The sequence below is a fragment of the Neocloeon triangulifer genome, unplaced genomic scaffold, assembly GCF_031216515.1.
Source record: "Neocloeon triangulifer isolate White Clay Creek 2 clone unplaced genomic scaffold, ASM3121651v1 ptg000012l, whole genome shotgun sequence".
Classification (NCBI taxonomy): Eukaryota; Metazoa; Arthropoda; class Insecta; order Ephemeroptera; family Baetidae; genus Neocloeon; species Neocloeon triangulifer.
In genome coordinates this window covers 2,244,746-2,271,218 of record NW_026775554.1, presented here as the reverse complement: position 1 = coordinate 2,271,218, position 26,473 = coordinate 2,244,746, and the positions used below count along the sequence as shown (strand labels likewise).

Sequence of the window (26,473 nt, the reverse complement as noted above, 5' to 3'; positions counted from 1 at the left end):
TATTTACGTAATTTGCTGCACAAAATCAGAAAATAATGCTTAATAGCGTCGGTTGAGAGACCGACGCACCAGCTCATGAAAATGCATCTCAATCTGGGAATTCCGTTTTCAAACTCATGCACTGCCAGCGACTCTAAAAGTTTAAACTCAAAAGAGCACATTTTTAATTTATTTCTTAAAAAATTTTAACATTCACCAAATTATTATCATATTGTACAGTAAATTTTGAAAATAAATAAATTTTAAAGCTTGAAGAGAGTTGCTTTTGTTTAGTTTAATTTGTTTGATTTAAGTTTATTTTGTTCAAAAACTAATTACATAAATTTTACAGAAAAAAATATTATCAAAATATCCTTCCAAGGACTTTGATATAAAAAGCCAGAAATAGGTAATTTTAAATAAAATCTTCATAATAATTATTATTATTAGAATTAATAATTTTTCGCACAAATACAGTATTATGTGTGGCTTAAAGTAAAAATTACTCGCCTTGCTGATTTTTTTCAATTCAAAATAACAAAATAACTGAGATTTGTAATATTATTTATTTGTACTATCGTATCGTGTGCTCAATTTTATTTGGAGAGCTCCTGCCTGAAGCAGGGTCACCATATCAAAACAAACTTTTTGAGATCGCAGTGATAATTGGTCAGGTGACCGCGACGGAATAATATTGTCCGAGCGGTGCCACTTCACACCAAGCAAACGAGCAACGGCCGAGGGAGGTCGGTTCGCATCTCCGTAGCCTGCATTTGAATTAATCCAGAGAAAAAAAGATGGGTTGCGCCCTTTGCAAGGACTCTTTGATGAGGAGAGCGAGCGGGATAACGGCCTACGATTACGCCAAAAATGTCATGGTGAGAGAATTTTCATATGGGGTCGACTTTCCTGCTAGCAAAAAGTTGTCCCTTCAATTAATTTGTTGCAAAGTTTCTCCTCGTTTTAAGCGCAGGATTAAATTAAATGATTTATGCAAAAGCTGTGCCGGTCGCACACGGACAATTTTAACAAGAAAGCAGGCGCGAGTAAACAGCCTACATTAGCACCGCACTCGTCACTGTGAATTTCTAATTGCAAGAGCAAAACGCAAGAGCAGCGAAAAAAATGCCGTTTTTTCGAGTTGTATTCTGACCTGGATTTCTGTAATGAACGCGTTGATTTTCAAAATATACGCTCGACTTGGAATTGGAAAATGGGGTTGGGTTGTGAAATACAAAAGAAGTCGTTAATAGGCGCTGCTGGTTTTCTTTCATATTTCCATAATTTATTATTCAGCAAATGCACATGTCCTGAGTTGTCGCTAATTTTTCGTTTATTATTTCCGCCGCAGCATTTTTATTGTCAAATCCCTTCGGTTGAATTTCTTGCTGGTCAATATTCATTTCTATATATGTATGTAATTCTAAAATTTCTGATTTGAATAATATTAAAATTATATTATGTCATTCTTGCAGATAATACAAAGCAAGAAAAAAATAAAATTCTAATTGAACGGAATGATTTTGAAAAAAAGCTCAAGTTGAGGAAGAAATTAAATTTATTAAACGCTGCTAACAAATAACTTATTTTCTAGAAACGTGTGCTAGATTGGAAGGCGCAGTCTCTTAAAAGTCTTGGGCCCAAAAGTAAAAATATATGTATCACAATTTTACATCCTATATGGATGTAATTGTTTTTGTGATAGATCAATAAACACAATTAAAAAAACCTTCCAAAATGAACAATTTAAAAACTCCAAAAAATGAAATAAATAATTTTCACCTAAATTTAAATTTAAAGGAGAAAAAAAAATAAATCATTTTTAAGAATATTTTTTTTAAATTAATTGTACTATTTCTGCGGCCCTATTTGATTTTCTAAAATTTATGAAAGCGATTAAATCCAAGTACCTGCAGGCGTGCAGGAAGAGAGTGCACTGCAGCAGCAGCCGCGCCAGTTAATTTTTTCTCTGGCCATAATTTCGCGCCGCCGCCACCACAGTATGTATTTGGCAAAGTGCACCGCAGCCACCGATCACAACTATCAAAAGAGGAAATATATATACGAGGCGCGCAGGCTTTTGGGCCGACAAGCTTCATTAAATTTTTTCCGCTCTCTCCGGACAAAAAAAAATTGCGACCGTAAAATAATGTCGCCTTATCATTTGGAAAGAGGGTCGCGCGTTCGGAGTTCGGAGGTGCGCAAACTGACCGGCTCTCGACGACCACCGCAGAATCATCGGATCAGTTGTTAATTCTGCGCGTCTCGTGTGTATTGTTTGATTTGCAATCATGTTGCTTATATGGCCGGGCCAGAGAGTTGGCAGCGGCCGCAGCCCCGAATATCGCTCGCCAGGGAAAACTGCGCGCGAGATTGATGTGGTTTGCGAGACCGAGCCACTCTCAAAACGCTGCGGTCGCGCCTTAATAGTCCTACCTGGACGGATCGTTTTCATATAAATTTTTTCACCGGCTTTCTTTCGACAGACGCCGGGATCAAGGAGCAGACAGGCGTCGGTGATTTCGCAGCCCACCAGGCGCAGCAAGACCTCGCTAGACAGCAGTGACAGGTACGGAATCGGCACATTTCTCTATAACGCACTCGCCACCTGCGCCACTATCATATTTCAATTTGACACTAACAATCCACTCGTTAAAAATGAGCCAACATTTTCGCACTGAATTAACTTTTGGGATCTATTTTTGGCTTTATGGTGAGATTCTTTTACTTGCCAGATGAAAACGGAGTGAAAATGATTCAGATCATCAGAGTTGAATTATATTGTAAGTTAATATTTCAAGCATGAAAATAATTTTAATTTCTTGTCGCCCCATCGCTTCTGAAGGTAATGTCCGAAGAAAAATCCACGTTTTTCAATACTCTTTGTAACTTTCAAATTTACAAGGTGATGATTTATTTTCTTATCAGCTTTCGATTCCCAAGATGTCAAAGTATACAAAAAGGCAAAAACTGATACCTCTTCTGATGTTTTCTCAATATCTGATTAATCTGAATTAACAATTTTTCTCAATGTTTAATTTAATAAAAGATTCTGGGAAGCAGGTAAAAGTTGCTATTTTAGGATACTTTGACATCTTCTGAATTGAAAGCTATGAAGAAAAGTTCACTTCACGAAAATCTAAATTTCAGATCAGAAATTTATTAAATTATTAAACACTGTCGTGTACAAAATATATACAATATAAAATTACAAATACATTTATTTCTTGTTTTTTCTTGCTATTTCAGACAAACTATTAAGTAAGATTGTTTGCACTACATTCAAAATCAAAATTTACGAGTCTTAGAAGATGAAAAAAACCTGAATTTTTACGATTTTTTTTTTTCGATCTTCAGACATTATTTTGGCACCCTGTAAAGAAGCGATGGGGCGATACGAATAATTATTTTCATTTTTGAAACATTAAATACACAATAGTTCCACTCTGAAAATTTGAATCGTTTTCAATCCTTTGTTGCATTTCAATTTTTTGAACAAAACCAAGCAAAGGAATCAACTGAAAATGGCAACAAATGTTAGGGAAATGAGTTCCAAATTTGAGCCATTTCTTATTTGGACTTATTAATACCACCGTAGAAAAATTCAGATCTCAATATGCGGTTAAATATTTGCTAAAATCAGTCGGTAAGAATTATTGTAAGAATTAAAAAAAAAATCAAGCATGGGAGGATTTTGTCTGAAAAATCAAATTATATCAAGTTTTTGTTTTATTTTTATGATTGAATTATGGTTGGAAATAATAATTGAATCAATTTCTTTTGTTGAATTCAGCTCATAGTAATATAATTCAAATGAACGAATATACGAGACATCTCAAAAGCTCAAAAAGTTGCAGTATTGCAGCAGTCTGCATTGCATAACATGGCATCGATTGCTTCATATAATATTAAAAATCAACAATATTAAAAAATAGCATATTTCTGTTAAATAATACTAATTTATTAGTACATTTTAAATAAATCATAAATAAAATATATAATATGTCGGTTAATAATATAAATAAATATAATATATAATAATGAATAAAAATAATAAATTTGATAATTTTCTTTATAATAAATTGTTTAGTTTTCAATTGAATGAAACTAACATAACTATACATGAAAAATTGAAACCATTTTCAATTTTTCATGAAATGCACCTCAAGTGCTACCATTCAATAATAATTATACATGATTTGATTATTTTTTTCTTCTTCATAACTTTTAGAGAACCGCCCATCTACTTTTTGAGCGGCTCTCCTGCTCTTCACTACGCACCTCCACCCCCGGAATTTCGCCAGCAGTTCCAGCCGCCGCCTCACCCTCTGGTCCCGCCGCCGAAAACACCCCGAACGTCAGGGTGGAAAAGCAGCAGCCTGTCGGTGCCCGAGGTGCCGTCGCGGCCACCGCGCCGCGCCAACAAACGAGCCAAGCGCAGCGTTTCCTCTGAAAAGATTATTTCCTCTAATACTTTGGCGGCTCCTGAGCCCGTTCACGGACTGTCGCGCTCGTCGTCGTCGCCATCGATTCCCGTGGACATCGACCTTCCCGAGGAGACGGCGCAGCGCTTGGAGATGTATTTGAAAAAGAACCAGAGCTTCAGCTCTATACACATTCTACTCAATGAGCTTCAGGTTGAACAATTTAATTAATTGCCTATTACAATTTATTTGATACTTAAAACATAAAACTATTAAAATTTAATATTTTGCATTCATATTTTGTAACTAAGAATAATTTTACTTAATTTGATAAATTATTTTTTTTTATACATAAATTTTGTCGGCTTTTGCCCTTTATTAATGGGTGCAGAAGGACCAATTTTTTTATTTTTACGAGTTCAACGTAATTTAAAAATCTTCATTTCGTAGGCCCAGAACAACATAGATTTGGCCGGTCTGAACGCTTACGAATCGGACGAAGATGACGAACACTGGAACCCGACGTGCCTCGACCTGGCGGGCATTCAATTGCCCACGTCGAGGCGACACTCGATTGAAAAATCTCCCGAGGAAGGCGAAGAAAATCCGTCGGATTTAAAACGAAGCTCGTCCAAAATCTTCATCACTTCTTGCGACGATGCGGACGTTGAAGTAGAAGCGCCCCTAGGGGGAAACAAGGGAGCTTTCTTATCGCCGCCCAACTCACGCAACCAGGTCTGTTATTTTTTATTTCTCTGACAATGGGATTGCTCGGGCAATAAAAACTAACCTAAAAATCATTTTAAAATCCAATTAAAAGCTTAATTTCTTTTTCATGTTGGAGATAAATTAATTTTTTTTTTTTAATATCAATCGATTTTTAGGCCGAGCGGGGTGCAACGCGCCTGCAGCTTTGCGATCTGCGAAAATTCTCGGACGTGACCGAGGGTGACGAAGAAATCGCGGCGATGCCGAAAACTCCAGGCTCGTGGTTCGACCGGGACGGCACGAACATGGAAGGGCCGCCGAATTTCCTCAGCCGAACCAAGACGCTCAGTCTGCAGACCGAGGACACGCTGGACCTGCGTGAGGAAACCATGGTGACGCCGCCGCCGTCCGAGGAGGACTTGAGCGACGAGGAGCCCATTTCGTCGTCCATCACCCACTCCATCCTGCACAAGGTGCTGCGCGGCCTCTCTTCGGACGAAACCGCCGAAACGTTGATTTCGCGCCGCGGCAGCGCCGGCAACGTCAGCTTGAGCGGGCTCGAGGAATTCCTCAAGGCGCTGCAGCAGCAGCTGACGGACTCGGAGGAAAAGAGCCACGAGGCCGAGCCCACAATCGGCGATCTGCAGGCCGCACTCTCCGAATTGCTCAACGCCGAAAAGATTAATGAGAAGCAGCAGCTGCACGACATCCAAGTGCCCTGATATTAAATTTCCCGAAACGGAAAAATTGCTAAAAGTGCGTGGAAAAAAATAATAAAATAAAAATCTAGCGGGAAAAGTAAAATCGTGTTATACAGTTAAAATTTATTTAAAAAAACAAGATTTGTATAATAGACTTTGTTTTCGTGAATTGTATATCCGTTGATTAGATTTGCATAGTTTTTAAGAAGTAAAGTATCAATCAATGCTGCAGATAGCTTGACATAAAGAGAGATAAGTCAGTCTACAGAGGGGGCCTGTACTCGCCCCTAGTTGTTGAACGTGACCGGTTCAGCAGCGCTGTAAGCATGATTTATATTTTTTATTATAGGAACGCCGTAAAATGTTGATGACGAGGGGCTATATTTGCATAGATAGAGAAAGGAAACGATCGATACTTACAGGATTTTCGATCTGCCTGTAATATCCTCTTCCGCTCGCGTGGATTAGCCCTGTTTGCTCGACTCTTGGTCGCCGTTTTCACTAAACTATTGAGGATCTCGTCATCATCACTGTAATGCTCGTCCTTGCTCTGCACCAACTCCGACCGCGTTCGATCTGGAAATAAACATGCGATAAAAACAAAATTCAAAAATTAATTAGGCATAGTAAGAAAAATTTAAGGGAGAACTGAATTTTTGAAATTTTAGAATTTTATTGTTTCTTATAATTTTTATTCTCAAAATTGATACAAATTTTACCAAATCACGTTCATATCACCCCAAATTAAGATGGAAAATAAAATGAATATGTCAATTGACATTAAATAAATCTACATTTATCTTGTGGGATTTAATTGAAGCATAGATTTCATAAGCAGAATTTTGTGACTTACCAAAATCTCGTCTCTGCCTTCTCCAGGCGCTCTCCGAGTCCGTCAAATCGTTTCCTAGGAGCTGCCTCAGTTGATCATCCTTCTTACTTTCCTCCTTCGGGCGGAATTTGCTCATCTGTAACAAGGAAAATTGAATTAACAATTAAATTAAAATTAAATAAAATCATATTTAAAACATTTTATCTCTCTTAAAATCAAGAGTTTATTTTAAATCTAAAAATTTCTATGATGAAAAAAAAGATATAAAATTAAGCAGATTTTATTTTTAATTTTCTTATTTTAAGTACTTTATTGAGGTTGCCATTCAGCGGCGGCCAGCGGCCAGTCCCGCATCCATGGCCGAGTAGATCTCGGGTTATCAGGGAAACATCGTTGTCCTCCTAGGAAGAACTAAACTATATACTATTGGCTCACAACAACATATTGTGTGCGTGATTGAGAGTGTGTTTGTGATCTTCTAATATTATTTTTTATTCTACTCAAATCGCTACACAAATGAATGTTTAGGAACAAATTAAAGGATATTTAATGTTTTAAGCTTGTATTGAGCACAGAAGGAGAAATTATAATATTGGAAATAAAATAAATGTATTAAATTTATAGCAGATTTAAGCATTTAAAAATAATCAATTTTTTCACATTTAAATTATTTAAAGGAAACATGTAATAAAAGGAAGAAAGTTTCATTAGGGAGTGAAAAATTATGTGCAATAAAATTCCAAGTTAAATCGAGCAGAAAGCCCGAATCAATCATGATTTGGGTCTTTCTTTGGGGGGTGAAAACAAGTGGAAAAGACTGACCTCTGTAATCATCCTGCCCCGGGTCTTGTTCCGCTCCCTGTGGTTGGCCTTTTTCTCCATTTGCTGAATCACCCTCTCTCTAGTGGTGCGGTACTCGAGTGCGAACTCGGAGAGAATGCGGCAGAACTCGTTGGGTTTAGTTTCATGGATTTTGTTGGCCGGGGTGCCCAGCCAAAGTAGGAACTTTGAGTAGCGGTTCATTATTCGCCGGTGAACAGTCTTCAGCACCGTGATCCGCTGAGCGCAGTCGGTTAAGAAATCAGACGTCCTGGAAGCACTTTGCGGAGCAAACAAGCAAATATGATTACCATAAATTGATCTAACGCAACTTTATTGGCATTTCAAAGAGAGGCAGCAAAAAAAATTGACATTTGTTTAAGGATTCGCGGCGAGGGCAATCAAATTTTTTCCCTCTCGTAATTGTGACGGCAAACTTTCTTATCGAGGCGGAAAAGCCGCATGACGTGGGTGGGGAAATAGCGCGCGCACGCCGATCAAAGCAAATATCGCCTTGAAAGCGTTTTGTGACGTAATCCTTTCTGTTTCACCGCCTCGCGGTGACAATGACACACGCAAGAGAGAGAGAGAAAAATCTGTGAAGCCCGAGAAAGGCTGTCAGATACACGCGATATGCAAAAGGACCTATTTCTCTATCAGTATAAAAAAAAGAAGGAAGAAATGAGAAAGCACACATCCTAAACCAATAAGGAGCAAATGGGCTTCTTCACGCATCACGGAAAATAGAACTTGCCAAGCAAAAAAAAAAAAATGCACTATTTGCGTTAAGTAAGAGGAGAGCGCGCACCCGGAATACAAAGTTTTGTGATTACACACAAAGTAACTCGGTTTAATTAAAACTTTAGGTGGAGGAAAATATTTATTTACCTGCTCTTGGTGTTGGTGTTGGATCCGTCGTGCTTGGCAATCAATTTCAAATGCTCCCAAGACGCTTTACATTCAGTCTCGAGGCGCTTAATATTCTGCTTTATCTCGTCAAAGTCCACCTTTGACGCTCTGTTAATTGCTCCAATCTGTTTTTTTTTTTTAATTTAAGAAATAAATAAATATTATTGTGGTAAAATTTCACTAATGAAGATTGATTCATGGTGATTTTAATTTAAAATCGGCTTTTCTTCATATTTCGGCTGCAAGCTATGCAATCATTTTGACAAGAATTAGCACAATAAAAAATATTCTTTTGAAAATTAATTTTCTATCAAATCAACAATTTTTTGTGAAAAACAAATATTTTAAATTTTTTTTACGCAAAACCAATTTTTATCAAAAGTTTCAGATTCAATTGTCAAAAATTGTTTAGTTAAAAATGTAACTTGAAATAATTTTTCACAAAAAATTGTCAAATTCAAAGTAAAAATATTTTTTAAGATTTTTGTACTAATTCTTGTCAAAATGATTTCACAGCTCATGCTGCAGCCCGCAGCAGAAACATGTAGAACAGGATAGACAACTCGAGAAACCGAGCCGAATTTAAATTAAATTTAAATTCAAAACACCACAAATTAACATTTTTATGATAATTTACCTCAGAGTAAAGATCTGTTGCATCTGGGAACTTTTCCATCACCATGTGACAGAGGTGGTGCAGCAGAGAGTGTTTGTGGACGGTGTCTTTGACCTCTGGCACTTTGGCCAAGTACTCGATCTGGAATCCTCTGACTTCGGCGCCGTTCAGGAAAATGCCAATGGACAAAAGGGTGCTCAGGATGCAGCGGAAAGTTCTGTTGCACTTGAGGATCTCCATGCCTTGCTTCAGATCCATCACAGGCTCCGCTATTTCCTGCGCGACAAGCACGGGTAAATTTTATTATTATTATTATTTCGGCCTTTTTTTTAATAAAAAAATCTTTGCCTTTTCAACATTCTCGTAATCCAATTTGAAGGCCCACAGTTTGAGTCTGGCAGGGAGTTCGGTGATGGAAGCCAAAGTAAGGAGGAATTGCTCGGCGTTGCCGAGGGGTAAATCTGGATGGGCCACCTGCGCCTCCTGAATGCGGTTCCTCTCGTCCTCCGTTGGCAGCATAGTAAACAGTTTCTATCAATACGAGAGACCCTTTGATTAGAGCTGGCGTTCACGTCGAATAATTTGTGTACCTCGATTCCCTCGCGATTCATGACATTTGTGTCCATGTTTAGAATCGCACTTTTGATCGCCCTCGGCGGCGGCAATTTCGTCATGCCAATGTTGATTGCGTTGGAACGCTTCGAATCCAGCACAATGATCTCTTTGCTTTTGTTCATATCTTGTTGTTTCTGCATTATAATTTTGAATTAAATTCCATTCTTAAATAATAAAAATGAAGTGAATGAATTTTTTTGCGTAAAAATTATGAAAAAATGCCCTTGTAATTAAATAATTTACACAAATTTATTAACCTGCAGAAGACGTCAATAAATTCATTAAATATGCACATGTAAAATTTTACAAATGTTAAAAAGCGCAATAAGCTATTATTTCAAATAGTCCACGTAAAACCCATCTAAAAATGTCTAGCCTATAAAAATAATCTAACTAAAAATTGAAAATTTATTTAAAAAATTGTAAAAAGTCACTCACCTCCTAAACATTCAAGAGCGCCAGACAATGCGGAGATAGCCATGAGACAAACGATTTATTAGCAATGAGTTTGATTAAAAATAAAATTTGCGGTAATAAAACTTAAAAGTATGAGATGAGGAAACCTAACATCTATTGAAATAGCACGCACGCAAAAGCGCTTACGTACAAATTATTGACATGAAACATCTATAAACTTAAAGTTATTTGAATTAATTTTTTAAACGTCCAGTTTTCAACTTACCTTGGGCGTGATGTCTTTTGCTCTGGACTCGAAAAGGTGTTCCAGTTTCTGAGTGTCAACAAACACAGGGCTGAGCTCGTCCCAAATCAGGCTGATGCCACTTTTCTGCAGCTTGGCCACAATCAGGGGGTCGTCGCGCACCTCCTTCCAAAACAGCTTCACCGTCTTCTTGCTCTTCTTGGCCAACTTTTCCGAGAGATTTGCGTCTGGAATGTCTGCAGACACGCCTCCTGGGGAGGGGGACAGCATCAGGGCACCCGCTGACCCTGGGGGCGGCGGCGGGAACATGCCCGGAGGTGGCATTCCGGAGGCGGGCACCATTGCCGGGGGCGGCACGATCAGCGGGGGCGGTGGGGGCGGTATGCCGTTTGAATGGACACTGGGGGCAAGGATGTCAACCTCGTCTTCACTGTTCAGGTCGGTGAAGTCGAGGTCGCAGAGGGCCAAAGGTCGGTCGACGTTTTCCGTGATTTTCTCCCACTGCAGATCAACTTCTGACTTTTTCGGCTCGGGCGGAGCTGCTTTCACTTCAGTCTGAAAATTAAAAAAAGGGAAAATTAATTAATTTTTTTTATAAATTAAAATTAAATTAAAATATGATTGCCAACCTTAACCTCTGCTTTTGATTTGTTCAGTCCTTCCATGGCCTTGGAGATCAGTCCTGACATGTCCCCGAGGCGCGCCACCTTCTGCTCCTCCGTGGGACTGCTCACGTTGATTTGGCCCGCCAGCTTCTGAGTAATGTCCTTGACGGTGTTTTCCCTGCTGAGGGGAACGCCGTTGCTGTCCTTCAGCTCGGATTCTATTTGGTTGACGGCGTTCATGATGATGTCCTGCCTGCTGTGGCTTCGGCTGACATGGTTGGACTCCGAGTCCTGCTCGCCGCCACTTTGACTCTTCCTCAGGCCAACCTCATCGTCACCTTTGCCGAGGCTGCGCAGGATCGACTCCTGCTGCTCCCTCAGGCTGCGGTGCCTCTCGGCTCGCTCACGCCTCCTCTTCAGTCCTGGCGTGATGTCAGGAACAGCTAAACACGCCATGTTCACAGAAAATTGTACTCAAACAAAAGAAATATCTGACCAGTGTTGTGATTTTCATAGTTGCCAACAATGAATTCCAAGTCGCCGATGGAAGGCGACGATCTTGAACTGGAGGTGTAGTCGTCATCGTCAGGGTCAATGGTCACAATCAATTGTTGGTTCATGATGCGATTGTTGTTGTAATTGTTGAGCCAGCGACGAGATTTGCGTTCAATACTTGGCGAGTCTTCAGAGCAAATCTTCCGATTTCGAAGTGATTTTCTGAAATTTTGAAAATTAATATAAATTCAAAAAAATTTAAAAGGTACCTTAAAGCTTCGTCAATCATAATAATGGAAGCAGATTCTCCGTCTTCGTCCCCATCTTCAAAACTAAGCACAGCCTCGTAAATTTTGAACTGCCTCAGGAGGTCAAGGTCGGTGCCCTGTCTTGACATGTACCTGAATAATTTGTTTTAAAAATAACTAGAAAAATAATTAAACAAAAAAATTACTTTTCGACAATTTCCTTCATTCCCTGAGCTTCAACCGCGTCAACTTGGTCATAATAAATACCCCGGTCAGTCAAACCATTCAGGGTTTTGTTCAGGAGAGTGCACGCGTACAGCAGCAACTCTGTGTCTGACGTGTCATAACCACCCAAAAGTCTCATCACATTGTGCCATGGCGTTTCTCCTAAAACAAAAATATGGAAAAGTTTAAAAATTTCAATAAAATAAAAATCTAAATCAAACCTGCTGGAATGTCTTCGGCCCTGATGGCGCTGGCCAGAATTTTGCAGTTGGATTCTTTGTATTCAATGAACACCAGCAGGAGCTTCAGGGCGGTTTTGACCACAAGTCGGAACTTGCTTGCAATCAGTGAGTAGAGCCACTGGACGGTGTCCGTGTTTTCCATCACGCCGTTCATGCCGTCCACGTAAAGCATCACCTGTCCCAGCGCTCGTAGAATATAGTTCTGGTAGTTTTGGTCAGCCTCGGAGCCAACCTTGACCAGACAGGCCAGGCCCTCATTTTGTACAAATTCATGGACCAAATCTTTGTCTTCCTGTATACCAAAAAAGAGAAAGTTTTTAGGTTTTATTTCTAAAAAATTTGATTAATTAGCTATTTTTAAATTTTGCCAATTATTATATAAAAATTAAATATAATTATTTTAAATACCTGAAAGATTTGCTTTAGTGAAAATAGAGCCCTTTGCAATTCTCTGCCTTCTGAATTTTGTAGTTTTTCTGTAACATACAAACGCAGACGTGATGCAATTAATTTTTCCCGGAAAATCATACACATTTTTTTTAAAAATAAATCACCTATTATCGTGTGAACACGAACAGAGAGCTGAGTCCTGAGTACAATTGAGTTCTTTCGGCTGCAACATAATTTATGAATATTTTAACATGTAAATTTGTGATAATTCAGGAAACGAAATTTCATTTAATTAAACTGACGGTCACCTAAGTTTAAGCCCATCAAACTCTTCGTGCTGCTCGCTGATGGACGCATCCAGGTCAAGGTAGGCGCCGAACTCGCCGTCTTTTTGTATCTGAAGCGCTGCATCATCCAACTAGTTGCCAGAAAAATGAAATTATACTGTTTAAATGGAGTGGAAAAAGAGGCGAGCCAAAGCAAAAAGGGGCGCAAATTTTAGTTCACGACTCAGGAGAGGTGAAGCGAGCGTCATTTATTTCAAACGAAGCTAAATTTTTGCACGTCATTACGCCTCGGCATTAAGCGTATTAATTTTCATCGTGCGAAGTACACAAGTCGCGCAATTATTATCAAGCTTTATTCAAGTTTCATGCATGCGCAAATTCTGTTGAATTTAACAAGACTCTAGAGTCATGTTGCTGAAAAAGTATAATGTACATGCAGGCAGGTATTATTAGTTGGTGTAGGAGGGCAGCTAGTGCGTATAATGCGCGCACAGGGGCAGCGACGGCCGAGCAAAACACGGCAATAAAAGTGCAAAAAATTAGCACGTAGTTCAACTACTGGTCAAGGCAAAGAGATTCGACCGCAGCCGGCCGGAGCAGATCTTGAACGGAGATGCGCTGAAGCAAACTGTGCTGAACTCAATTTGCTATGATTATTTTTTTTGTCCCTAACAACTAACAGCGGCCGTCACGTTGTCAGAAAGAGAAAAAGTTTATTTTCTTTGCTATTGTTGAAAACAGGAGCAAAAAAACTAGGGTGATGTGGCATGAAAGCCTGACAGTAAAAAAACTTCCAAAATGAAAACACTTTTATTAAAATCGTGTCAATGTGTGTGAATCAGTTTTGACACTAATTAATAATTATTAGAAAAAAAATTCAACTTTGTCATGCGATAAAATAAAAAAGAGGAATATAAATTGTAAAATTTGGCGTTAACGAGGAGCTTATGATTGTGTGCAATTAATTTTTTATGTCAACTGACCTATTGATTTTAATTTCCATCTTAATTGGGGTGATATGAACGTGATTTGGTGCAATTTTTCATGAGAACCAATAATTAAAAAAATTCAGTTCTTCTAATGAGCTAATTTTTTTTATCTATATTGTCTCCTTGGAACTGACATCTACAAATTAATGCTAATGAAGAGAAAATTTACCATTAAAATTAATCAGGCCGTTTTTTTAATGTATTTAAAAAATAATTGTCTCCTTTATTTACATTTTTATTATAAAATTAAATTTTTGGCAATAATTGTACCGATCAGAATCGCCTGTTTTACTTAAATTTTTCTAAAAAACTTCAATTTATTTTCCAGTGCGGTCCAGCGTTGCAGAAAACATGATATTGCCTTCATAAATTCACTGGAATTCACTTAACTTTGCGAACAATTGCTTATATATTTTGTCATGAAAGCGCATCTCCCTTCAACATCCGCACAGACGACTGGCCATATAAAAGGCAATGGAGTGCCAATTGGTCACACACGTTAACTAGCAGCCCTTTGTGTGCGAATCGAACGCCGCGCGGCCGTTTGCGGCAGCAGCGCCGATTCCGCCGAATTTATTCGCACGCCCCACTCGAATTTACACAAATGATAATGTTTGGCGACATAGAGAGATTATGAAATTCATGAGCGCCGCGCGGGCCGCTTGTACGGCGCAAATTTCACACGCGACTGGGTGAATCACGATGCTGAAACTGTGCCCGCAAAAAAGCAGCACTGCTATCTCTCTGCGAGTGAATTTGCGCGCCGGCCGCTCGCAATGTCGAAATCTGTGGGATTCATCGTGCTTATTTTATTCAACCCGATTCTAACAAAACGTTTGTGAAGCGCGGCTTAAGTGCAGTTTAGCGCTTGCAAAAACACACTGCTGCGCTCGGAATATTTATAAAGGTAACACACACACACACACACAAAAAAGCGCACACAGCCTTGCCGGCGTCACGACTTTGGAGAATTACATGATGCAGAAAAGAGAGAATTAAAGAAGTCGCGAGTGTAACACGGCTCCAAAGCAGCTGGCCGAGAGGATAAATTTGCAAAGCAATTTGTGAGATCGCAATACCGTGTGACGGGACACCACATTTGCTCTGAAAATAATTTAAATAAAATATAAATAAATTTGACAAAAAAAAAAAAAAACTAAATAGTTTCTGCAAAATTGAAGCAAGTAAAATTTTTAATAATAAAAACGAACAGGGGAAATAAATCTAGCTCGCCGCTTCAGATCTGGATGAAATTGATATCGTAAGCAAAGGAAACGTCTATAGCCTTTTCTAAATTATTAGCTGTAAAAAGCCACATTCAAAGAAGGGAGAAGTGGTCAAATTTATAAAAGGTAGGTATTTCTTTTTCTCGTCCATCTAGCAATTCAAAATATTTAAGGCAATCCTTTGACAGATTTAGATCAAACAGAAATTCTATTTAAAATTTACTTTATAGATAAAAATTAATATTATATAAATCTAATAATTATGAGTCGGAACACAAAATAATATACTTTTAACTCTGATAATTTTATATTGATCTGCATAGTGAACCGACAAGATAATGATGTTCAAGTAAGACTGAGAAGAAGAATCAAAATTACAAATTTAACTGTTTGTATGTTTAATAAGTTCATATTCATAATTATTTAAATTAAGTAATATATACAAAAAATAATTTTTTGTATACAATTATAAATGAATCACAATTAACTTAATTCAAATTATTTTGCCTAAAATTTGAAGTAAAATTTTATCATTATTTAGAAATGGTTGTTTTTGAAAGTTTGATGATTTTTATCAATTATTTTCAGAGATAAACCTGGTCTCCCCGTTTTGCCTTTCGTCCTTGGCGCGCTGCCTTTTTGCCGGCGAGCACTGCGCGCTGCTAGTCTTTAAAATCAACATGCAGCAGAGCCCGTCTTTGTGATAACAGCCGGTAAATGTAATGAGCATTAGAAGAAGTATCAAGTGCAAAGGAGCAGCCGGCAAGCGAGCGCCCGAAAGTAACGAGAAGCGGCGGCCAGACCCATAAAACACGCATTTCCGCAAATAGAGGCGATTCCATTTACCACCTTGGTTTCAATGTGCTCAATGTCACATAAAAATGGGGCCGAGTGGACGCGATTGACGACACATTCGCTGTGTTATTTGCTAGGAGAGCAGAAATGCTGCAAACGCTCGATGATGCATTTTTATGGCTTTTCGGTGGCATTGCTGGCATTACATATACGAGAGGCCCGGCCGCGCGCACCGTGATGTCTATTTGATTTGCACAGTTGGGATTCCTCAACAGGACACCTTCCACTTTCTCAAGTTCCAAAGTTATGTCATAATAAAAAAAATTACAAAATTATTGCAAATTATTTGTTGCGAATCTTTCTCAACATTTAAAAAAAAGTGGTTTAAAAACATTATATGAGAATAAAAGTGGAAATTCAATTATTAAGTAAGACCTCTCAATAATCGTTAATATATTATTTAATTTAGGAACAGTTAAATAGAGCGCAAATCACATTCTAATTTCAAGAAATTAAAAATTAAACCAGATTTATAAGTGGGCGAATATTAAAAAAGACTCTATTGGCTACTTTTTTCCCTTTTTTAAATTTATTTGTAATGAAAAAATATAAATTTTAATTTTTGAAATTGAATTTTATCTTACTGGATTTAAAAATAAATCAATAAAAAATCTCCATTTATGAATCTTTGAAGACAAATTAACATCATTATTATTGAAAAACTTAAATAATTACATTATTTGAAGAAAATATCATTTTTCGCCTTATTTTTTTTTATTGAATTATTGAAAAAGCATTTTTTTTTCTATCTTATCAGGATTTTCGGTGCAGATTCTGAAATGAAAGCAGTCGATGTGAATGTTGCGCGTAAATATTTTGAAAACGCACCCACTCTTTAGTAGGCCACTGACTGTCGGCGTTCGCTGGGTTGCGGCGCATGAGCCTCAAGACGACGCGAGAATATATTTGCTCCGTACGTGAACCCGAGATCACAAATCACACTTGATCTCTCAAGATCGCTTCTGCTTTATTTAAAGCACTTTGATGTGTCCCATATAAATGAATCTTGAAATTTTAAATTCTAATCAATCCGGAAGGAATTTGGACAAACAAAAAAACAAACCAAGGGCTTATTTCAACAAGTCAGAGACCTTGAGTGAATAAATTCAAATCAAGGTGCATGAACGTCTCGCGTTGTTTTCTGGAGCGAAAGGTGCGGCCAATTATTTCGTTAGCAATGCTGAGAATATTTTAGTACGCACCTATCCGGCCGAACAAAAGTACGAAATTTCCCACGCAGGTCAAAGAACCAACCTATTCAAAGTTCGAATTTTTCTTGGCCGTCTCCGATTTTTTTTATACATAAGCGCGACGACCGCGTTCATCTTTCACCCCGATCCTCCATAGTCTGGTCCGCTGGTATACAAAAATAGCTCTTGACATTTCACCTCGGCGCACATGGCCAAATAGTGAGTCAAAGTGGAACTCCCACGCTATTTATATTTACAGTTTCGCACTATTTTTTTAATTAAACCAAATTACGGTGAAATTACATAATAATAAATCAAATAAAAATTTGAATTATTTAGAACATTCGTTATCTCGGGAAGCTACAAGTGGCGACTAAATATAAAAGGTGCTGCTGAATAAACATGTTTCTATTTATAGCGGTGCACGAATTTTGTGCGAATCAAACCCTTTATTTTAATTAATCAAATTGACTCACCCTGTGGGGTGCACCGAGCAGTTTGTGAACGGCCGCGATCTGATTGATCAGCGGCAGGTTGACATTGAAGGTGAACACCGGCGGCCTCGTGGGCTCGAGGAAGTTGCTGACTTGCTCGAAGGGGTCGGTGTCGTTGAGGTACTGCACCCTGTGAGCGACGCCCTCCATGGTGGTGCCTGCCGTCGACAGGGCGCTCTCCTCATCCCACCCACACCTGCTGCTGCCCCACTAATTTATCGCGACAAGATTGCTTGTGTTTACGTGCCGGCCGCCGCTCTTGCACTGAATTCACTACTATTCTCAAGTCCAAGTCACACACACACACACTCGATCGCTCCAGCCGCGGAAGGAGAGGGTCGCCTCGTGCGCTAGCTCTCCGGCTGCTTACTTACTCGAGCTCTCGTCTCGCGGTGCAACCGAGAGACGTTGTTTTTCCCAAGAATTTTTTTGCCATCGTCGGCATAATACGATGATACGCAAGGCGAGTTGCCTGCCTGCCTGCCTGCCACTTGCCACAAGGTAAGCTGAATGTTCCGCTACTTACCGCGCCGGCACATACAAAAAAAAAACTTGATTCACATACGTATACGCGACGCTCAACTAGAGATGCTTGCAACGCTAAATTTTGAACGACTACATTTACTGTATGCGATTCAGTTGAAATTTTAGAAAACTTTTTCCCAAGCGAAAATAAAAAGCGGCCTTTGGTAAAAATATTAAATATATGAAATATTATTAAGTAAAATAATAATAATAATTGTAAACGTACAAAATAAGAATTAGAGTTTTATTCAAAATTTTATTTAACAAAGTAAATTTCATAACTTAAATTTATTTAAGAAACCAACAGCGGAAACGTAATTTAAAATATTGAAATATAATTTTATAAATTATTTTATTTCTACAAATTCATTTTAATTATTAAACAAAATCATCTAAAATTTGTTTAGTTAATTTATGATAAAAGAAGTGCGTTTCCTTTCACCCTTTAAATAAAATTTTCATTTTCTCTTTAAAAAAAAATCAACAACTTTATCTTCAATAATTTCAGAATTTATGTTGTCATTTATCAATACAGATTTTTTCGTCATGTGTCAATTAATAGTAACGACGTCCTCATTACATCGGCTACCCAGCACGGCCTGCACCATTAGTTGTAAGTGATCGATTGTGATAAAAATAAATTACGGCCGCGCACACTACATTAGGCGACTCGAGGATGCTGCTGTGAAATATATAAATGCGTTCCCTTTAGCTGTTTCCGGTTTTGCTTTTTTGTACTATGTGCGTTGCGTTATAATAACTATAGCGGATCCGACGGGGAGAGTGGAGCACAACGCGAGCGCACCACACTTTCAATTTGTCGGAGGACAAAATTTTAATGAGCTTTGAGCGCGGCCCGTAAAGCGCCGACTAAAGGCTGTGTTTTGACGCTCCATTGAAAATGCCAACCAAACACTATTTTGGGCTTTCAAAATGTTGTTTACGACCACCAAAATGGGGTGTTTTTGTTAAAAAATATACAATGAAAATTTCATGCAAATTAGAAAAATGGAAAATAAAGCAGAAAAATTGATGCCAAGCAAAAATTAAAATGTTTTCTGTTTAAATTCTGAAATTGTCTTACCTTGTCGTTTGCGGCAGATTCGTCAGTTCTGTTTTGAAAAAATTACATTAAATATATGAAACGAAAGATTTAAATATTTTTAGTACTTGTTTTCATCAGGAGTTTCAGCCGGCTGTTCTCGTAATTTCTCTTCCAGACTAACACTGTCAGAATCTTTTGAGACTTGCTCTGCGTCATCACTTTCATCGCTACTTCCATCTTCGCTAGACGATTTGGTCGCCACTTTAATTTCTATTAAATAAAGAAAAAAAATTCAATTTATTAAATAAAGTTCTTTTTATCATTTAAGAAAAAAATAATAATAATTACTCGCATCAATTACGATAAAAAATGACTGAATATTAAATAAACTAACCTTCTTTTTCTTTACTCTCCTCAGAAACAACTTCGGCTTTGGATTCTGCCTCGGACGCTCCCGAGACCTGCGGCCGCTCCTCGCCAAGAAGGTCGTCAATATTGGTGGTGTCGCCTATGAAGACTTTAACGCCAAGCCAGTCGTCCTCACCTGAAGAGTCTCCTTCGTGAAGATTTTGCCAGCAACCAGCCAGACTTACTGGCATTTCCAAGCCATCAGGGCTAGTTCGATCTCCAAGGGTGGAAATCCTGGGTGACCGAAGTTTCGCTTCGAGTTCCTCTAGCTCGTCATCGTCATCCTCTGAATCTTCGTCAGACTCACTGGAGGAAGTTTGCTCACCTTTGGGAGCCTCTGTTGCACTTTTGTCAGTCCACCAGGCCATATCATTTGCATTGGCCTCCCTCAAACCCCAATTTGGTTTATCAGCCTCTTCTGCCTCTTCTTCTTCTTCAGACCTGTCACTCGGAGTGAGGCAAGTGACCCCTTCAGGCACACTATCAGGATTTTCTTCCAACCACCAAGGTCGCTCCCCTGACTCAATTCTCTTGAGGCTTTTTAGCTTGGAAGTAATGCTAACTGATCTTTTTAGGCCACTTTCAGATTCTGTTGAAGCGACCGCCTCACTTCCGTCCACTTGAGGCTCTTCAATTAAACATTGGTCACTTGGGAGACGAGTGATTCCTTCAGGAACTGCATCTTCGTCGTCGACCATCCACCAAGCTCGCTCTCCGGATTCTATTCGCTTGATATTTCGCAGTCTTGTGCTTGCTGACCTTTTCACACCACCTTCACTGCTACCCACCGTGTTTATGCTCACCTGTGAAGCTCGACTTCTGCTTCCACTTTTTTCCAAGTTAAACGTGATACTTTCAGCCCTTGGAATGCCCTCAGGCACATTTTCGTTGCTCATCATCCACCAGGCCTTTTCACCACTTTCTATGTGGCGAATTTTAAATCGCCTCTCTGAGCCATCTTTTGACCTGACCGACCTGACAGAGCTGCTTCTGCTCGGAACACGACCTGAAGAACCGAGCAATTTTTCCATTCCATGTGCTGGCCAGAGTTGATCTCCACTTTGACTGTTTGTTACTTTTCCTGGCGAAAGCAAGTCTGGACTTTTTCCAGAGAGCAATTCGCTGTTCTTAGATTTTGAAATGACAACGTCACTATTGTTTCTTTTTACTTTAGATCTGCTGCCCGAATGCTTAATTTTATATTTTCTGGCCCACTCTGAAGTGACGGATTTTGAACTAGTTGATTGTTGAAGAGGTGGATTAGATTCAGAATCTTGAACCCACTGCACTTTAAAACTGCATTGCAGTGGTTGCTCTTCTATAATTTGAGGAGAATGGTCATCGTCAAGCACTGACTTGTGAGACTGCGATTTTAAAACTGCATCTGGAAATTCTGAATTCCATTGCATCCACCACGAACTGTCTTGTAAAATTTGCGACTGGTGCTTGGAATTGCTAAAGTTTTCCTTAGAACCACTGCTTATTGACATTGTACTATCAACACGTGCAAGTTCTTCTTTCAGTTTGCAGTCAAGTGCCAAAACTTTAACACCGGAGGCATCTTGCTTGATATGAAATACGTTAGATCGCTTGAGCTCATTGAGTTTCGGCTTATCCTGCTCCTCTCCAGATTCTTCACTAGATTCCTCACTTTCACTTTCTTCTGAGCTGGTATCTGAAATGTCCTCAGGAGTGTCCAAGCACCAAGACAGTGTGTTGACACCTGAAGATGATTGGAAAACTTTCCTCACTGGAAGTTTATCACTAGAATCGTCAGTAGGGCTTTTCGGAGGTGCCAAATTTTCAATGCTACCCAGCCAATTAGGCTTGAAACCACTAGACACTGGTCTAACTTTTCCCTGCCCACCTTCACCTTCAGCCTTATCCTCCTGGTTTTTCTCATTTTCATCTAACCACCAATCTATGCATTGAGACTTTGATCGCATAGGCACTTTGGGCTGGCTCAAACTTTGCTCGTTGTCTAGTATTTGGTCATCAGCAGTGGTCACATTCAATTCAGAACCTGCATCATTTTCAGTTCTATCCAGTGGCAGTTCGGATATTGACTGAGACGTGTCCATTCTGTCACTTTCAGAATTATTGTGCGATTTTTCTTCTTTACTTTTTGGAAAGAAAAGATTCGTCATAGGAGCTAAAGCGCGCATAAGGAAGGACGCTGCATTTTTTGAACCATTTTCTTTAGATTTGATTTGTGGAGAAATCGGTGACTCGTCTGCAGGCAAGTTTGTTGATGGCTCTTCAGAGGTGCCTGAAACGTTCCGAGAAAGGGGCTTGAGCCCGCTTTGACTTCTTGCAAGCGCGGCTAAATCGGGTTTACTGCCACTGATGTTTCCTTTGCTATTGTTAAGTGGTTTCGGAGGATCGTGTTCAGATTCTTCGCTACTTTCAGTGCTACTTTCTGTTGAACTTTCACAATTACTTGAAGATCTGCTTATTCTAATAAATTGAGTAACAGATTTAGGTCGCGCTAGATGTGCTGCGTTTGCTAAACGAGGGTCAGTTGGAATTCTGGGTAGAGAGACAATAGGAATTTCCCCAGTTGAGGCGGTTCGTGACATTGGCTCTTTTGAAGAAATATCACTTTTAGACGAAGCTTTGCAAATTTTCGAACTATCGAGCGAATGCAAAGATGGAAATGCGAGAGCGTGTTGGAGAGGAGCCGGTTTTAAGTTATTTTCTGATGGAATTTTACCTTCGGAGGCCGATCTTTGCTGCCCTGATTGACAGTTTTCACTCGGAGAAAATTTCTTTTCCTTTGTAATTTTTTGCTTCAGAGCATTCAGAGAAAGGGACGTTTTTATTGATCTTTTATTGCTTTTCGTGGAAGAAGCACTTGAAAGTTTATGCTCCGATTTCGATGGAGAGACTGGCGGCTTTTTGCTTGTTGGTTGTGGCTGCTCCAAGTTCGGTGAGTAAATTTCCATTGCTAATTTCATATTGCTGGAAGATGAACTATTCAGAAGTGTAGGTGGAGATTTTTGCTTTTTCATTCCAATTATGCTAGGACTGTTAACTCTTTTTTCAGGTGACGTTGAATTGCGATTTAGGCTCAAATTTGAGACAGACTTTTCTGGGGATTTTGAAAAGGAATGTGCTCTTGAAGGAACTTTTTCAGGGGACAATTTTCTTGGCGACCTTGGCGGAGCAATTAACTTTGTTGGCGAAGTCCTTTCGGAAGGCATTCTATTTGAAATGTTTAATGTTTCCGCTTCTCTAAATAATTCATTCTGTTCTCTTTTGCTTTTCTCTGAAGTTGATTTTTCAGGGGTAGGTGATTTTTCAGGTGAAGGTGATTTTTTCGTTGGAGTTTTTTGTGATGACGATCGCCTTAATAAAGATGGAGAAGGAGAACTATTTGACCCCCTTCGAACTGAAACTTGGCGTTTCTCAACTGACGGCTCTCTTTCAATTGCTTTTTTATTTATTTGAGCAACCCCTTTACTACCACTGCTGCAAGGCTTTTCCGGTGATGGTGACTTTTTTTGCATTACTGGCGAGTTTAATTTTGTATAATTAAGAGGAGGTGCAGTTTTTATTTCCGGTGTTTTCTCTCTCATAATTGCCTTTTCAGGTGATAATGATTTTTTTGCCGAGACTTGTGAATTTAATCTTGAATAACTAATAGGAAGTGCAGTTTTTACTTCCGGTGATTGAACTCTCTTAATTGCCTTTTCTGGCGATGGTGACTTATTTTTAGCCGGAGTCACAGATCTGACAGGCGTCTTTTCCCTCGGAGAAATTTTTGCTTGACGCTGATTTTGATCACAGTCTGTTGAATTATTTAAATTAAATTTAGAATTATTCTGTTTTTCAGGAGTTGATCTCCCACGAGGCACTGCTTGCTTTTCAGGAGAGGGTGACTTTTTTGCTGCAGTTTTTGCAGGTGAAGTCCTTCTGGCAGGACTAGCAGACGCTCTCGTGCTCAAACTGAACAAAGGCCGGTAAGATTTTGAGGTGGGATCGTCGTCAGATTTGTTTGACAAAGTTCTAGCCACAGGAGTTGGTTTATTTGAGTTTTCAAGCGAGCTAGTTCTTGGACTTAAGTAAGACTTGCTGGAGACTGAACTCTCCCTGTCATATCTATTGTAGCTCGGAGAATAGGTTTTAGCAGGCTCAAATTTTGAAACGTACCGCAAGCCTGTTGGTGTAAAAGTCGAACCCGTAGAAGCATAAGCCGTCCAAGGGGTTGAAGTAAATCTAGAAGATCGAGACAATTTTTCTGGGCTGTCAGGTTGAGTGGCAGAATCAGTTTGAGTGCTTGAATCGGCGGTGGGAACTTTTGGCGGCTTTCGCACATCCTTCATTATTTCGCGAGACAACTCATATCGCCTTGTTCTTGGAATATAACCACTTGGGAGGCTAGGTGAGGTGCCTCTGGTGGTGACATTTATGTAAGTAATAATTTTTTCTTCCTCAGGTGCTGGGATTATTTTCTCAGGTAAATTTTCAGTGAATGGTTTCGACTGGATGCCAGGTGAGAGAGCGGCTGGTGATTCCGGTTTGGAGGTTGAGCTCGGAGGTGGAATGTCTAATTTTTTCAAAAGAGGTTGTGGCCGAGTCCTGTACGTGTATCTGCCGCTAGTAGAGCTGCTTTCCGCTTCAACATTTTCCGTCGAGGAAGTGTACGGCCGCGAGAGCGAGGAGGGCGCCGTTGAAAACTTGTTCAAAGCTGACGAAGCCAAAGGGCGGCTTCTGTCTAGAAAGGACGAAGGCCCGATTGTTTTGTGCGGCCCGGCGCCTAAGTAGCTAAATCCGCCGTACGAGGATTGTCTCTTAAACACATCTGATTCGGGCAAGTCTTTTTCGGTCAAAGTGCTCGCAGACCTGCCAAAGGTTCTATACGAAGAGGGAGCTTTTGATGCGGAAGTTGATCCGTACTGATCTCTCGACACAGACCGCTCTCTGCTTGTGGGGGTGTAGGAGGATGTGCTGATATTCGGCTTATAATTAGAAGGTCTATAGGAACTGAAATCGGAGGAATAAGCTCCATACCGGCTGGACAAGCGTTCCTAGAAAAGTCGTTAAAAAATAAATATTTTGAATTAATATTATTTAATACTGCTGCTTTTTAAAAATTAATGTGCATGAATTAAAATGCATTAATTTTTATGTTTGTTTAGATCAAGTTAGTGAATTTATGTGGGAAAAGGAATGATAATAATGGAAAAGGAATTTTGCTAGCTTAGTTTTAATGCGGGAAAAGTTCCTTTCTTTAATAATTTTAAAAATAATTATAAAAAAATTATAATAATTCATGTTTATTCCAAGAAATTAGAAATAGAAAATAAAATGAAATAATAATAATATTAAGATATCTGCTGGATTTTATTATTTTTATGCGGGGTTGAGGGAAATTGAAACTGAAATGATGTGAAATTTTCTTTAAAGTACCGCGGATTCAGTTTTATCATCCGAAGCCTCGGGAGGAGTCTCATTTGGCGTTGCTGCGTTATTGGTATTGCCTTGAAGTTGATTGTTGTCCTCCACCTTGCGTGCCCATGGCACCTGAAAAATTTGGGCGGCAGTCGCGGTGTTTCAGAAGTTTTTCCAATCTCAGTAAATATGATTTTTCAGTCTCTTTTTATTTAGGAATGAATCATAGAGATACAAAATTATCATTGAATATTTTATCTACGGAAAATTGATAAATGTAAAATGAAAAATTTCAAGGGAAAACTAAATCCAAAAAATTTAACTGAAATAAAAATTTCTCCCTCAAAAACTGGGTTTCATGCAGCCAAAGACAATCGGGGGCTGATAATATGAAGGTGAAAATAAAATAATGAATATGAAAATATGAACCAAAGACGAGGTTCATGCAAATTTACGTCACAGACTTCACAGAAAGAAAAGTAAATAAGGAAGATAAATTGAACATATTGGTTTTAAAAAATTGTCTAGCGTGTATTTAAAAAGTTTATTAAATGTCCTATCTTGAATCTAAGTAGCTCGTCTGTCCATAAAAAAAACCTAGCCAGACCAAAATGGAGTGTATGTATTTTTAAAGGAACATGTGTTCACTATACTTGAGGTAAAAGAGCTTCAGCGGCCCCTACTTATTGCGATGACGCCAAGAAAAACTTGAAGATTATTTAAAAAGCCTCAGTAAATAACAATTTCTTCCGTTTTTAGAACCAAAGTAAAATGCTTAGTTTTTAAATGAAAATAACAGCAAAGTGTGAAAATGTCGTTGTTTACTTTGAGCGTATTTCGGTGCGCACTTCAGGTTTTGCAATCAAGCCAATTAGATCGATCGACCGTGGCTCGGCGTGTGTGTGTGCAAGAATCGGCTGCTAAATTTTCACCTGAACGCGCCCAGCGCCGGCGGCTTTAATAAAAAAGAGAGCCGAGGGGATTGAAAAACATTTTTTTATCAATACTATAGGAAAATTGGATGGAAAAAACAACATCAGCAGCTTTGAAATCACATCTGTAGTGTAATTTTAATATATTATTTTTTTCAGATTCGCGATATTTTTGCAAACTAGCTCAAGGATAGAGGAGGAAAGTTTAAACCGGTGTCCTAGTTCTAATAGTTTTCATAAGCGGACAATGTTTACTGGAGTTAGAAATTTATGTGAAATGTTTTTAAATTTTCAGTTTTTGAGTGTGTTTTGGGTACACAGAGGTTCTAAAGCAAATAACGCTCTCACAGCTAAATAAACTCGGCACACTCAGTCGCAAACGCTTTTCAACTTACGTAGCTTCTGTCACTCATGGCTATTTTTCAGCACCGCTCACGTTGTATTTTTTTTTTCTGTATCAGCTATTGGGCCAGTCGAATGCACCGCCGGACAAGAGGACAAACGCACCGCTTTTCGCTCGTCAGTCGGAGCAGCACCGATTTCCGGATGAGCAATCTCTCGGCATATTATGCGCCGCGGAAGGCAAAGCCGCCGCCGCCACCGAGCTTTGCTCTTTCCGCCGATCCAGCCACATGTGATGCTGCCGTGTGTAGAGGGCC

At 39.1% G+C, this 26,473-nt stretch overlaps 2 protein-coding genes across 4 annotated transcripts; one reads left to right on the top strand and one right to left on the bottom strand.

The window, feature by feature from the left end:
* Nucleotides 1-690: 690 nt before the first annotated feature.
* LOC132198260 (uncharacterized) lies at nt 691-6,389 on the top strand. Its single transcript, XM_059622192.1, has 5 exons — nt 691-857; nt 2,466-2,548; nt 4,211-4,616; nt 4,854-5,138; nt 5,288-6,389. The coding sequence occupies exons 1-5, from the start codon at nt 777-779 to the stop codon at nt 5,831-5,833; spliced, it is 1,401 nt and encodes a 466-aa protein (XP_059478175.1). The 5' UTR covers nt 691-776; the 3' UTR covers nt 5,834-6,389.
* On the bottom strand, nt 5,916-26,473 carry LOC132198257 (uncharacterized). 3 transcript variants are annotated; one of them, XM_059622187.1, is made up of 23 exons: nt 26,210-26,473; nt 24,901-25,014; nt 19,475-24,518; nt 19,206-19,350; nt 19,120-19,147; nt 12,778-12,887; nt 12,634-12,692; nt 12,488-12,555; nt 12,059-12,371; nt 11,819-11,999; nt 11,634-11,765; nt 11,366-11,586; nt 10,894-11,312; nt 10,286-10,819; nt 9,579-9,737; nt 9,337-9,519; nt 9,010-9,264; nt 8,352-8,497; nt 7,467-7,743; nt 6,953-7,045; nt 6,666-6,780; nt 6,233-6,388; nt 5,916-6,130 (listed from the first exon to the last, which is right to left on the bottom strand). In XM_059622187.1, the coding sequence occupies exons 1-23, from the start codon at nt 26,225-26,227 to the stop codon at nt 6,075-6,077; spliced, it is 8,826 nt and encodes a 2,941-aa protein (XP_059478170.1). In that variant the 5' UTR covers nt 26,228-26,473; the 3' UTR covers nt 5,916-6,074. The 3 variants fall into 3 exon arrangements, with proteins under 3 accessions (XP_059478170.1, XP_059478172.1, XP_059478171.1); XM_059622189.1 differs by lacking the exon at nt 24,901-25,014 and having other exon boundaries at nt 9,579-9,739; nt 10,285-10,819; XM_059622188.1 differs by lacking the exon at nt 6,953-7,045 and having other exon boundaries at nt 9,579-9,739; nt 10,285-10,819; nt 26,210-26,471.

Excerpts from the sequence above, each read along its gene's own strand:
- LOC132198260 (XM_059622192.1), top strand. The coding sequence starts at position 777 with ATGGGTTGCGCCCTTTGCAAGGACTCTTTGATGAGGAGAGCGAGCGGG. Across the intron at positions 858-2,465 it reads ATTACGCCAAAAATGTCATG|ACGCCGGGATCAAGGAGCAG; the intron begins GTGAGAGAATTT and ends TTCTTTCGACAG. Across the intron at positions 2,549-4,210 it reads TCGCTAGACAGCAGTGACAG|AGAACCGCCCATCTACTTTT; the intron begins GTACGGAATCGG and ends CATAACTTTTAG.
- LOC132198257 (XM_059622187.1), bottom strand. Across the intron at positions 24,519-24,900 it reads ATGATAAAACTGAATCCGCG|GAACGCTTGTCCAGCCGGTA; the intron begins GTACTTTAAAGA and ends CGACTTTTCTAG. Across the intron at positions 11,766-11,818 it reads ATGAAGGAAATTGTCGAAAA|GTACATGTCAAGACAGGGCA; the intron begins GTAATTTTTTTG and ends CAAATTATTCAG.